Source organism: Chlorocebus sabaeus, chromosome 24, assembly GCF_047675955.1.
Source record: "Chlorocebus sabaeus isolate Y175 chromosome 24, mChlSab1.0.hap1, whole genome shotgun sequence".
Classification (NCBI taxonomy): Eukaryota; Metazoa; Chordata; class Mammalia; order Primates; family Cercopithecidae; genus Chlorocebus; species Chlorocebus sabaeus.
Genome location: NC_132927.1, coordinates 52,232,033 through 52,246,096, shown reverse-complemented (window position 1 = coordinate 52,246,096; position 14,064 = coordinate 52,232,033). Strand labels below are relative to the sequence as shown.

At 40.2% G+C, this 14,064-nt stretch overlaps 1 protein-coding gene across 14 annotated transcripts in view; it reads right to left on the bottom strand.

Annotated features, from left to right (window-relative positions):
- TTLL5 (tubulin tyrosine ligase like 5) overlaps positions 1-14,064 on the bottom strand; it is a 293,345-nt gene that overhangs the window by 60,497 nt on the left and 218,784 nt on the right. For 11 of the 14 annotated variants that reach the window (XM_007987329.3, XM_037984298.2, XM_037984299.2 and 8 more), the window contains one exon: positions 13,844-14,061. The exons of the other annotated variants lie outside the window; for them this stretch is intronic. In XM_007987329.3, the coding sequence (XP_007985520.2) occupies positions 13,844-14,061 (218 nt within the window). The remainder of the gene's footprint in view (positions 1-13,843; positions 14,062-14,064) is intronic. 14 annotated transcript variants of the gene reach the window in all.

Here is a 14,064-nt window from a genome sequence, read left to right as displayed (position 1 = left end):
TCTAAGGAATATAAGTCAATCAAATGGCCGGCTAGGAATTTCACTGGCATCAAGACCACACCATGTAGCCAGCCTATAAAACTATATAACATATACATACACACACACACACACACACACACACACACACATATATATATGACGCAGTCCAGGAGGGCTGTAATGAGCAATATCCCCACTATCCCTTTTGCTGGTAAGGTTTCTGACATGCTTTTTCGTGGATCTTCATTTCTTTATTTGTGGTTTCCTCTGTTCTTCTTTTGCCCATTATTTTGATCAGTGGAAACTTTTCTGAAAGTGATATGCTTTCTTTAAGGTCTGTTTTGTTCATTACTTCACAAGGTTGACTGTGGTTTGCTGCTATATTATTTCTGTTTGGGTTCTTTTCAAGGCTTTCCACATCCCCAACACAGGGGTACTAGTTTTCTATTTCAATGGTTTAGTATAAGTTTATCTTGGACTCATGCCACCACATCAGAGATGACCTTTCCGTAGAAGAAAGGACTCACAAAAGGAAAATGCTCAAGACTTTACAGGAAGAGCAGAGCTACAAATGCTGACCTTACCAGGGCTGTGGCAAAACAGACATGGCTGCATCTGTGAAGGTCCTGAAAACAAACACCCCCAAACCTGATCGTTTTTATAAACTACAGCAATAACCAATCTCTTTCAATTCCCAAGGAAAAAGAAACAAAACAAAATAAAAAATACATACCCTGACTTTTCCTACCAAACATTTACTCATAGATTAAGTATCCTGCAACTTTCGACATATCCACACACACACACACACACACACACACACACACACACACAGACAGGTATATGCTGCCTCTTCGTTTTATTTCTCAGTGTAGGGATTATGATTCTAAAATTGAAGTTAATGCTAATCCTTAGAAAATATCAATTAGAACATTATTAATTAGGGTCAGGTTCCAAAACCAAATCATGAAACATTTAGTGAAGTCAACTTTCGTGCAGTAAAGGCACATAGGACTCCATTTTATAAATACACTGTATATTATCTATTCCCCTGTGTTTCTGGTTATAGTCCTTTTGACTCCTGAGTAGGCCCTTTTATCTTTTTATTAATTAGTCTTTCCAGAGGCCATCCTATTACTTGTCAATTTCATTCGCTCCCTCAACACATATTTAATGACCCCCTACATGTGCCAGATACAGTTTGAGGCACTGTTCTCTCATGTTCTGCCATGTGCCCGACTGTTCTAGATTTCTGTGTATTTTTTTCCTTTCTATATTTTATTTTATTCATTTATTTTTAAGACGGAGTCTTGCTCTGTCACCCAGGCTGGAGTGCAGTGGCACCATCTCAGCTCACTGCAAGCTCTGCCTTCCGGGTTCACGCCATTCTCCTGCTTCAGCCTCTGAGTAGCTGGGACTACAGGTGCCCGCCACCATGCCCGGCTAATTTTTTGTATTTTTAATAGAGACAGGGTTTCACTGTGTTAGCCAGGATGGTCTCGATCTCCTGACCTCGTGATCTGCCCGCCTCGGCCTCCCAAAGTGCGGGATTACAGGTGTGAGCCACCGCGCCCAGCCCCTTTCTGTATTTTAATTAGTTTACTGTTGTCCTTTCATAGCTTTTCAAATTAAACAATTAACTCACTTATTTTTAATCCTTCTTGTCTTTTAAATAAATGCATTATATTTTTGAGTGCAGTTTTGGTTATTCCACAAATATGATGTGTAGTACTTTTATCGCCATACAGTTTAAAATATTTTATAATTTTCATTATGATTATCTCTTTAATGCATGAGTAATAGGTACTCTATTTTTTTTTTTTAATTTCCAACACATGGTTTTTTTAAAAAAACCTCTTTTTATTATTTCTAACTTAACTACTTTGCGGTTGAAGAGTGTGAACCGTTTGATATTGATATTTTGAAGTGCATGGAGCCTTCATTTGTGACATAGTATGTGCCGAATTTTTAGAAACATTCCAGATATACTTGAATACCATTGAGTGCAGGAGTCTATGCATAACTGTAACTGCTTTTCAGGCTGTGAGCTACGATTCATAATTGGGCTGTAAAATGAATTTTGGGGCTCACTATCAGCATTAAAAAATAGAAGACAGTATTTTGTGAAATTTTAATTTCACATATACACATACATATAGATAAGTATTTTTACTGGGTTGCATATAAAATGTTTTTTCTTTTTTCAGATCATTTCGCCTATGACACAGCCCTCAGGAAGTCCTGAGAACATGTGCCCCTAAAATGTATTTTTTATTTTAAGTGCTGGTTCAAAAAGATGAAAAGCCTCTTATTAAAGCAAAATGTTAATTCTGTATGTCAAATATCCAAGTCCTCAGTAATTTTGAGTTATTTGTTACTGACAGAAGTAAATTCAAATAAATTACCCACTAATATTAATGATTTGCTAGTTTCTCCTTATAATTTTGTCAGCTTTTGATTTCTATAAGTGTATGATGTTAAGTACATACAAGTGCTTTTCTTTATTCCTCTTAGTGATTTTTGCTTATATTTTATCTGATATTAACATTGCTATACCAGTTTTCCTTCTGATTAGTATTTCATAATTGATCTTTTCCAACCTTTTATTTTCTACCTTTTGTTCAGATTTTACTTCATGGATGTCTCTTTTATGCAGCAAATAACTCAACTTTTTAAAAAGATGCAATTTGATCATCTCTTTTTTAATGGAAGAGTTTAATCTGTCAACATTTATTTTGATTATATGCATATTTGGACTCATTTCTATTATCTCAGTTTTTGTTTTCTATTTATCATCCTATTCCTTTGCTTTTTTTCTTTTTTTGAGACAGAGTCTCACTCTGTCACCCAGGCTGGAGTGCAGTGACGCATAAACTTGGCTCACTGCAACCTCAGCCTCCTGGGTTCAAAAGACTCTCCTGCCTCAGCCTCCCGTGTAGCTGGGATTACAGGCATGTGACACAATGCCTGGCTAATATTTGTATTTTTAGTAGAGATGGGGATTCACCACGTTGGCCAGGCTGGTTTCAAACCCCTAACTTCAAGTGATCCACCTGCCTCGGCCTCCCAAAGTGCTACGATTACAGGTGTAAGCCACTGCACCCAGCCTCCTTTGCTTCTAATTTTCCTACCTCCCACTGAATTAATAAAGTATCCACATTTCCCTTTCCCTGCTCTGTTGGTTTGAAAACTACAGGCTACATCTTAATTATTTAGCTATTTTTTCCTAAGTGTAAAGTCATTCAGTATTTCTGTCCTGACCTCAAAGTTGACACAGACCCTTATCAACTAAACACTCTAGGTCCCTGTATCTTGTCTGTTATCTCTAAATGGTTTTTGTCTTCTTAAAGACCAATAATTATTTTTATAGCCATTACCATTTATCGACATTTTACAGATAGATTTGTTGTACTTCATTGTTTCTTGTTGCCTAATACTTCTGGATTCACTTCTATCTCTATACAGTCTTCACTATTTCCTAGTTTGAATTTCAGGTATACTCTTAGACTTTGAATGTCTCAAATCATTTTTATTTTGCCTTCACTCTTTTTTTTTTAGATGGAGTCTTGCTCTGTCACCCAGGCTGGAGTGCAGTGGCGCGATCTCGGCTTACTGCAAACTCTGCCTCCCAGGTTCAAGCAATTATCCTGCCTCAGCCTCCTGAGTGGCTGGGACTCCAGGCGCTCTGCCACCCTGCCCAGCTAATTTTTGTATTTTTAGTAGAGACGGGGTTTCAACCTGTTAGCCAGGATGGTCTCAATCTCCTGACCTTGTGATCTGCCCGTTTTGACCTTCCAATGTGCTGGGATTACAGGCGTGAGCCCCTGTGCCCAGCTGCCTTCACTCTTGAATGCCAGTTTAGCTATGTATGAAATTCTAGACTGAAAGTTTATTACCAACACTTTGAAGTAATTGGCTATTGTTTTCTAGCACCTATTATTGCTGAGGAGAAGAATGCTGGTACTCTGTGTTCCTTTGTCATTTACGCAGATTTTCTCTCTGGTAATATTTAGACTTCTCTTTACGCTTAATGTTCTGGTTTCTTGCTACTATGATGTGTCTAGAGGTACATTTATTTTGGTACATGAATGGATTTTTTAGCCGAGGACTCATGTCTTCTTCAATTCTGGAAAATTCTGTTATTTTCTAAAAGCATTGCTTGTCCAATTATCCCTTAGGTCTTTTTTGTGATACTCCTATCAGAGTCACATGTCATGTTCCACAAGATACTCCTATTAGACACATAATCTAACATGTCTGACTATTTTAAAGTATTAATTTATCTGTAAAGAATTCATGTTCCAGTTGTTGATTTTCCTGGCAATCTTTCTTAGCATGAGATTTTTTCATGTGTTTTGGAATTTTGGTTTGCAGGCTTATTTTGAATGGGAATCATTCCCTGCCCTTGCCTCTGTGCTTGCTCATTCCTCCCTGTCTGAAGATTATATAGTTGCCTTCACCCAGACCCCTGGCACCAGCCCCAAACCAGGCATTATAGTGGCATTTTGGGGCCCTTGCCTCAGTGATATTTAGAAACCAAAGGCAGTTTTGAGACAGGAACAGTTGAAAGGGTATGTCATTGTCTTCCTGACTCTGTAGGCCCATAGTCTCATATAAAGATATAGCCTCAGTTAGTGGCTTCATGCCAGTTTTACTACTCTCCCATTAGGAGAGCACACTGCATCCTTTAGTGCAGGGTTTTCAACCTTGCCACTACGGACATGTTGGGCTGGATAATTCTTCGTAGTGGGAGACTGTTCTGTGCTTTGCAGGATGCTCAGCAGGATCCGTGGACTCTACCCACTAGATTCCAGTAGCACTCCCCCAGTTATGACAAGTATAAATGTCTCCAGACATTGCCAAATGTCTATTGTTGGGGGGGAACTGTCCCATGTTGAAAATCAATTATTTTCAAGTAATGAGCCTGGCTTTAGGTTCTCCTCTTGTAGGGCACTTTCAGGTCCCAATATGTCACAGGAGCTTGTCACTGCCTGCTTCAGAAAGCCTACAGCTTCAGCTTCATTCATTGATTCTCGTTTACTTTGGTACATTTTGGGGACAAGGAGATACGTGCCTTGTTTTGAAGCACAGCTAAGTCCCATAGGTTTTCTTCTTTAAACGTTCATCCATCATAGCTATGTGTTTGCAGCAGAGGGGGGATGTGGATGTGAAAGTGTGAACTTTGGGAGCCAACTGGACTGGAATTCAGTAACTCCAAATCTAATTTTTTCTTTCATTTGAAACTGAGCCTTTGCCTTCAATCGTCTTTAGAGTTATTAGTGTTCAGGAAATCAGAATACGTTTCAATTTCCACAGGCTCACCAGCAGAACCAAATCACACTTATAAATAACAACCTACCAACAATACAAATGTGATTTCTTTTAGTAGGGGAACAGCAGCAGCTGCAGAATACAACTACACTGTCCAGCAGACATTGGACGCCATATATGTCAGAGAAACACATTATCTCATTTAATCCTAAGAACAACTCCAAGACATAAGTAATATTTTATAGATAATGAAACAGAAGCTTAGAGTTATCTCTAGAAAAGTTAATTAAGCCAAGAAACCAGGATCCGAATCTCATTTCAAATTCCAGGCTGTTAACAACTGTACTCTACTGCCTCCCATACGCTACTCTACAATAATGAGATCATTGTTATTTAGTGATCTTTGATGCATACGACTTGACATAGAATACCATGTCACCACTGCCACTGCCATCACTATCTCCTCCACCACTTCCATCTCCACCATCACTACTGCCATGTGCTGAGAACTTACGAATATAAGCTATCTTAGGCGCTGGGAATGAGCTTATCTCCTCTCAAAAACAAACCATGCAAGCAGAGATCTTATCTGTCTTGTCCACTGGTGTTATCACTGGTGTCTAGGGCAATGTTGAGCAAAATAGACATTCAATATATATGTGATGAAAGGGTGAAGACAAGGTATCTGTCTTTGAGGGAGCTACAGAAAGCAGAACATATGAAAAAAGGAAAAATAAAACAAGGAGGTAGATGGCAGAGTCAGCTGAGGAGGTGAGGAAGGGGCAGCTGGGAAGGATGCACCAAGGCGAGACACTAAACCCCAATCTTGAATGAAAGGCAGGACTTAGGTTCAAGAGGCCCAAGGGCACTCTGCAGAGAAGACATGGGTATGCAGGAACGAAGAATGGGAAGCATGTGTGTGGAGCAGTCTGTGCAAAGCGGTGACAGAGTATGAAGAAGGCAGGAGACAGGAGAGAGGTCATATTGCAGAAGGCTTGAATGTCAGAGTCAGGACTCTCAACTTTATCTTGTGGGCACCTGGAAGGCTTCAAAGATTTCAGAAAAATGGGCGGGGTGCAGTGGCTCACGCCTGTAATCCCAGCACTTTGGGAGGCCGAGGCGGACAGATCATGAGGTCACGAAATCTAGACCATCCTGGCCAACATGGTGAAACCCCGTCTCTACTAAAAATACAAAAAATTAGCTGGGCATGGTGGCGGGCGCCTGTAGCCCCAGCTACTCGGGAGGCTGAAGCAGGGGTATCGCTTGAACCTGGGAGGCAGAGGTTGCAGTGAGCCGAGATCGCGCCACTGCACTCCAGCCTGGGTGATGGGGCGAGACTCCGTCTCAAAAAAAAGAAAAAGATTTCAGAAACATGGTTTAAAGAACTACTTTGGAGATGATTTTTAAAAGTTGTTTCCTGGGCCTACTCATGTATTTCTTTAAGAAGAACCAATTTAGACAGTTTGAAAATTTCCACTTGTTCTATGTTCTAGTTAAGTCTTCTTTTTCTTCAAGAAGAACCAATTTATACTTGATATTTTCCAAAATATTATCTTTCATCTACTTTTTAAAATTGTACATAGTGTGCACAGTGTTCTCATAATTTTTCAGTCTCTCCTATATCTACTTTTAAAGTCTTTCTCTTATTTTTACTTCTCTTATTTTTCTGGCAGAAGTATGTTTATTTTCTTCTTCTGGGTTCCCCTGACCCAAACTAAATAAGATTTTGAACTTAACTAATTTTATTGCTTGCTTTTCACTTTATATTACTTTTCTTCTTAATTTCCTTAAGTCTGTTTTTCTTAGCTTTGTTTTATGGTTCCTTTTCTAACTTCGTGTGATAAAAGCTTACTTCAATTATGACAAATATGTGGCCTATTCACCACTCTCAGCATCTTCCCTGCCTGTGGCAGATGCTACTAACCTATCAAAGCACTCTTTTTTGCTGAACTCAGGGAAGTCCTCACAGGTCTTTCCAAAACAACACTGGGCAATCAGCTGAAGCCAATTTATCTATTGAAGCCAATTTACCATTTGTATCTTGGTTAATTTCTTTTTCATCTTTCAGTATTTTAGTAATGAAAATGATGAAGATTATGAATTTACCTTTGAGTACATCTTTGACTCCCTCCCTCCCTCCTTCCCTTCCTTGACAGATTACCTTTGAGTATAGCTTTGCCTGACTTCCTGCCTCCCTCCCTCGCTTCTTCCCTTCCTTCCTTCTTTTTTTTGAAGAGTCTTGCTCTCTTCCCCAGGCTGGAGTGCAGTGGCGCGATCTTGGCTCACTGCAATCTCCACATCCCAGGCTTCAGTGATTCTCGTGCCTCAGCCTCCCGAGTAGCTGGGACCACAGGTGCCATGCCACCACGCCTGGCTAATTTTTGTATATTTTGGTAGAGACGGGGTTCGCCATATTGGCCTGGTTGGTCTAGAACTGAACTCCTCACCTCCAGTGATCCCCACCTGCCTCGGCCTTCCAAAGTGCTGGGATTACAGGCATGAGCCACTGCGCCCGGCCTTTATATTTAATATCTCATTTTACTGGAAAGTGGTCTGAGAATGAGGCATGTATGATTTCTACTTTTTGAGGATTTAATTGAAACATTCCAGTTTAGAAAACTATTCCATAAGATCTCTGTAGGGCACAAAGTTATATATCTATTGATTTACTCTTATTAACTAACACCTTTTTGTCCTTATGTTGAGTCTTATTTGCCTAAACTACTGACTATTATTTCTATTCTCTTTTTGTAATTTGTTATTTTAGGTTGAATCTGTCTTTTCTCTCATCATTTTCATCTTTGTATACTTCTTCCTCAAATTTTTGGCATTTGTCTTTTGGTTTGCAAATTCAGTTTTCTGCAGTGGCCAATTTCTATTTACTGTCTTCAGCCCAATTTTTCACTTAGGTAGTTCTCATCTCTGTGCAATCCTCCCTGACTGCAGGTCCCTTGCTCCTTCTATATGATAGCTTTGTCTGGTTCTCCACACAGATGCTCTCTACTCTTACATTTTGTTAAGAATACACATTAGGTATTTTCTAAAATGTTATTATTTCTTGCTTAAACTCATTCCAGAGGTAAGAAGCCTCTGAATCTTCTCCATGAAGACTTCTTTTTTTTTGGAGACAGAGTCTCTCTCTGTTGCCCAGGCTGGAGTGCAGTGGTGTGATCTTGGCTCACTGCAATCTCTGCCTCCCAGGTTCAAGCGATTCTCCAGCCTCAGCCTCCTGAGTAGCTGGGATTACAGACACGCGCCACCATACCCGGCTAATTTTTTGTATTTTTAGCAGAGATGGGGTTTTACCATGTTGGCCAGGCTGGTCTCGAACTCCTGACCTCATGATCTGCCTGCCTCAGCCTCCCAAAGTGCTGGGATTAGAGGCATGAGTCACTGTGCCCAACTGAAGCCTTCTTTTAAGCTATACTACCTATTCCCAGGCCCCAAGATTTTCCAGTATTTGCTCATCCTTAAAGAAGGTCTAAATCTGCCAAGGGCTTATATTTATGGAGAAACTGATGTGGATGGATTCTATCAGAGGTTAGCATAAATTCCTGCCAAAATCTTTTAAAAAGGGGTTTTCATACTCAGGTGAAGGAGGAGGGAAGTGAGGGGTGGGAAATATCCAGCAGTTATATTACCATTTCAACAACCATTTTAACATCCCAGGAGGCAGGCACGAGAAGTCAGATTTTAATTAAAATTATGCCAATGTGAATCAGCAAAGGAAGACCCATCATTCCATGGCTCTCATGTAGCTTTCCTCCCCACTAAGACACACACAATCATGCAGCTTTTGATTAGGTGTGGTTGTAGCACCCATGCCTCTGACTGATGTCACTGTCCACACCAAAAGCAACCCCTAGGACCTCCTAATGCACCACTGAGGTCCAAATGAGGAGGGTTAGTAGAAGACAGACAGTCTAAGTGGCAGAGCTCCTGACTGGCGCTCACGTCCTTTCTACCCTCAGGCCCTGCCCCTCAGAGCTAGGGGATATTATTGTCTGCGGTATTCCAGGTTTCCCTTTCATCTCCTAGACTGCACTCTCCCAGGAGACACTATACAAAAGCTCTCCATGTTGTTCTTCAATCCAGTCTTCCTGTGCTGCATCTAACAGAAATTCCCCCAGCACCTCTAATATGAGTGGCATTAATTCTTCCTCCATTTAAGTGGTAAAACTGGTATGGAAAAAGAGAGGAGTGAGTGAGTTCCTAAGTGCATACATTGTATTTTCTTCAAAAGCAATATTTTAGCATAATTAATCTGCCATTTGCTGTACAGATAGATGTAGATAAAAGGATTGGCAGGGACCTTTGAAATCTGTGATGTACGGGGAAGAGTCTGAGGTAAGCACAGCGGGTGAAATGAGTTCCAGTTTGAGCTCAGCCACTGACCACCTGGGTACCTTGTTGTACTCATATCCCCACAACTATGCCTAGATCCCTTTATCTTCTACCGCAAACATTTTATAATTACCTACCTTGGAAATGCATAATGTAGAGAATCCTACATTAAGGATGAATATGTTACAGATTCAACTATGCTTCTTGAAACTGCACTTAATAAAAGGCTGGCAGAACATGGTTAACCCACAATATGGTATCTTATATGCTCACCTCAAGAACTTTTGGACAATTATTAAGTCCTAATTACTTTGCCCTGAAATCTTCTCACTTTAATGACTCATGTTAAAAAGATAACATTTTTAAGCTGATGTTTATTTTCATATTGTTCTGACATTAATCTCTTAAACATCTTTCATCATACGGCTGACCTCACCAAATGTTCAGGTAACATTAATTGGGATTTGGTGCTACCAGGCTACCCAGTCCTGATGGCTTTCCTCCCTGCTAATCCCTAGCAGCCTTTAACAAACAACCACTGTCCTGGGTGCTGACTCAGAACAGTAGTTACCATCAACTTCCACTCAGGTCACCCTGATGAGAATCACCTAAGGCCTGGGTAAAGAAGGTCATCTCAGCTATTTAAGGAAGAGTACTGCAGTTCAGTCTGTGCTTCTTCAACAGTTTTCTTTCTTCAGAGAAATCTCCCAGGTTACAACAGCTTTGGTCCCACCCTTTCAAATTCATTCAGTCTGAGTTTTGCCCTTGTGCCTGGCAAACTTCAATCTCCTCAGGTTTCTTTCTCCATATTTCCTGGAGAGTATGATTCTGGCTCTGAAAAAAGGTCATTTACAAGAAAGAGACAGTTCAGATGCATGTAGTTGTGTGTAGGCTGTCGTCCTTCTCAGTTCAGCTGACTGCTTGGAAGAAATACCACAAATAGTTTTGAAAGGAGGATCTGAAGCGGGTACTAAATTATGAAGTGTTGCAAACATTGGAAAAGAAAATCAAGAAAGATTATTGGCACTATGAAAATGGTAAAAAAAAAAAAAATCTAAATCATTCCCTTCACAACTGATAAATGAGGTTTAGCTAAATGAAATATAAGTGTATGAATTTGAGAACGACAACAAAGAACTGCTGGGACAAGAGAGGCTGAGGAAAATGGCTTGAAAGCATCAGGATTAAAGAGCAAATGTGCTCATAAAAAAGCTTTCAACGGAATAGACAGAAAACTAGTCATTTTGGTTAATATTCAGTAGGGACACTGGGTTTTGTTTTACAGATGGGAAAATGAAACCTTTAGAGGGAAAGCAACTTGAGTATTATCATAAAGAAACAGGACCCCACTGTTCTGATTCTCAACTCCCTTTGCACCAAAATCCAAGTGACATTCCATCTTTAATGTTCTATTCTTCTCTAAATTCAAAACTCAACCCTCTAGGATGTGGAAACTTTGATGGTCTTGGAAATTGCTTCTATATTTGTCTAATGCCAACTTCTGTGCTAGAAGAAGTTTGAAGTTCAACCCAAAAACACACAGCTTGGCATGGTCCAAAGCTCATTACAACTTCTCATTAGTTGTGTCTCTTGAGGCGACTATGGCATTCCTGAGTGTGACTCAGTATCACCAGTCATAACTGAGGGTTCCTGATTAATCTGAACTGAGCCAGAGTAAAGGCCACAGTAAGATCCAAGCAAATGAAGCAACACATCTTGTAGGAAGAAAGTAAAAAATTTACATGAAAATTTCTTGAAATGCCATCTTGCTACTAAGCATAATAGTACCTAACACTGACTTAGCATGTATTACATACCAGGCACTGTATTTGTGCTTGACATTCATCAATTCATTTATTTATCTTAATAACCCTATGAGGCAGGTACCATTACTATTCCCATTTTAAAATAGGAAACTGAGTCACAGAGACGTTGAGTAACTTGCTATGCTGGCTAGGAACAAGAATTACTTTAGAACAGTGAGAATATATCAACTGATACTCAGGATCCTGATTTCGAGAGCCATGAGAAGTTTCTCTAGATTAAAAAAATTACTTCATCAATCCAAATAAAGCATGGGGTTTAGTTCATAGTAATGTGCCAATGACAGTTTCCTAGTATGGTACATTCCTCAAATGCACCACGGCAATGTCAGATGTTAACAATGGAAAAAACACTGGGCAAGTGGTAGGTGGGAATTCTTTGTACTACCCTTACAACTTTTCTGTAAATCTAAAATTAATATAAAATACAGTTTGTTTGTTTGTTTGTTTAAAAAACTTTATCAGGATACTTCATAGGGGGAGCTTTTTATTGTTCAGATGAAAAGCCATGCTATTCTTTTTCCTAAAAGTTAGAAGAATATCTGAAAACACTGGGGTCCTTACAATGCTGTACATTTTACACATAAGTGAGAGAATGTTAAAGTCTTTATTAGTACTAACTTAGCTTCAGAGACTTGTCCTAGAGTTTTAAAGGCAAATTGGACACTATTTCCTGGAACAATGCCTCACAGCATGCCTTTTGATACCTGGATTATATTACTTAAATTCTGAAGAAATCTCTGCTTTTTCCCCCCTTCTGTGCATTTTTGATGTTGAGCTGTTTCCGGTTTTCCCACACTCTTGCCTGTCACAAAGAATAAACCACAAAAATGCTGCAAAGCAAAGTCTGTCCAAAGAGCTGCAGTTCCATCACAGGAGGCTGTGGAGTTCTCCTGCCAGCAGTGAGTTCAGGGCAGTAGCAAGCAGCGTCTTCAAATGCCCAGCCCTGCTGCCTGGGCCCACCTCTCCACCAGCTAGCCACACAGGCCATCAAGGGCCCTCTGAGGGTACTGGCAATAATCACAGAATCCACAAGGGGCACACTGGCAAATTCAACATTCACATTTGGCTCAAAAATTTTCCCAGTTAACTATGGGCTTTCCAAATCTATGAAGGAGTGTGTGGTTTTAGAATGCATATGATGGTGAGCAAGGCTTACTGAGTTCTTACCTAGGCTGGGCCTTACTCTATATACTTCACACATATTAACTCTGTTAACATTTAACAACTGACCTAGGAGGTAGATACTCTTACTGTTTTATTTTTACAAATGGAAACAGGAGGAAGCTGAGACTAAGAGATTAAGTAACTTGTAACTTGCAGAAGGTGTCAAATTAGTACAGTGTGGCCTGAGGATGTGAATCCGGGCAGTCTGGCTGCAGAGGCTGCACACCTAAGGATTTGACTCTACTCTTTCCAGGGTGAGAAGACACACAGTTTCCTTTCTATTTTGCTACTGGCATTCAACCACAAACTGCAGCCTTTCTACTGCCCCTTCCTACTACTCCAGAGAGTTCTGCAGTCATTACAATGCCAGCTCTTCCCAGAACAGGGCTTGGTACTTAGTGGGCACTGAATAAATATTTGTTGGATAAATGAATAATGGCAGCAATATAATTAATACAGCCACAAGGGATTGTTTTCTACCTAAATCCAGAATTTGATTTACCATCCAAGGAGGAAAAAACAGTAATGACTTTTTCTATGTTTTAGGATTCTTCTCACAACTAACATTGATCTTCTGAAGGACAAATGAATGAGGAGCCTCAATGACAGCAAGAGAAATACACAAATGTCCACTACACAAAAACACAGCAGGCAATGCCTGCCTCTTCCAGACATCTCTGAAAGTTCCCCAAGTTTAACCTGAAGAAGGGCTGCTAGAACCAACGCTCTTCACCAATCTATTTCTAGTTCACTGGCTAAAAAGTGGCTGGAGGTAGAGTGAAGGATTTTGATGACAAAAATTTGATTCAGGAAAGAAAACGTCCTTTTGGTGTAAACAGGTAGACTACAAAAGGTATTAAAAACACCACTGCTACACAGAGCTTGCTGACTAATGTCAATAAGGTTATATCATCCTCCTAGATGAAATCTCAATCCTGTATCTTCCAATTCAAATGCCTAAGAGTGAACAAACCAAGGGGAAGCAGGGTGTTGAATTCTGTATGAAATTGAAAAGATCTGATTCTGCAGGGCCTGTCCCTCCCACAGGGTGGTGGCCATCTGCTTGTTTCAGTAGTTCCCCGGGAGATTCTAATCTGTAGCCTGCGCTGAGAACTAGGGTTAGCCTTTATTTCCCAGTAGGTGTTCTTGTTTCCAGTACTTCAGTATGAATGGTCTTGAAGAGTAACAAATAAAGAGTACTATTAGCTTAGAATTGATAAAATTCAGTAGAAATTGAACAGAAAAAAACTTACTTGGAAGCCCTCTGGGATGTTGCCCTTCTGAGCACTTGTTTGTGGTTGGGAGGGGGTTTGGGGACCAGGGAGGCGCAAGAGCTTGGAGGTGGTACTGCTTTTTGTGGCAGAGTGGTTGGCTTCTGGCCACTAGCTGTGGCACTGGAAATTCTACAATCTGCACCATTATTCATTGTCCATAAATTGGAGTTAGGTAGTGTCTGGCTGCCAAAGATTGCCTA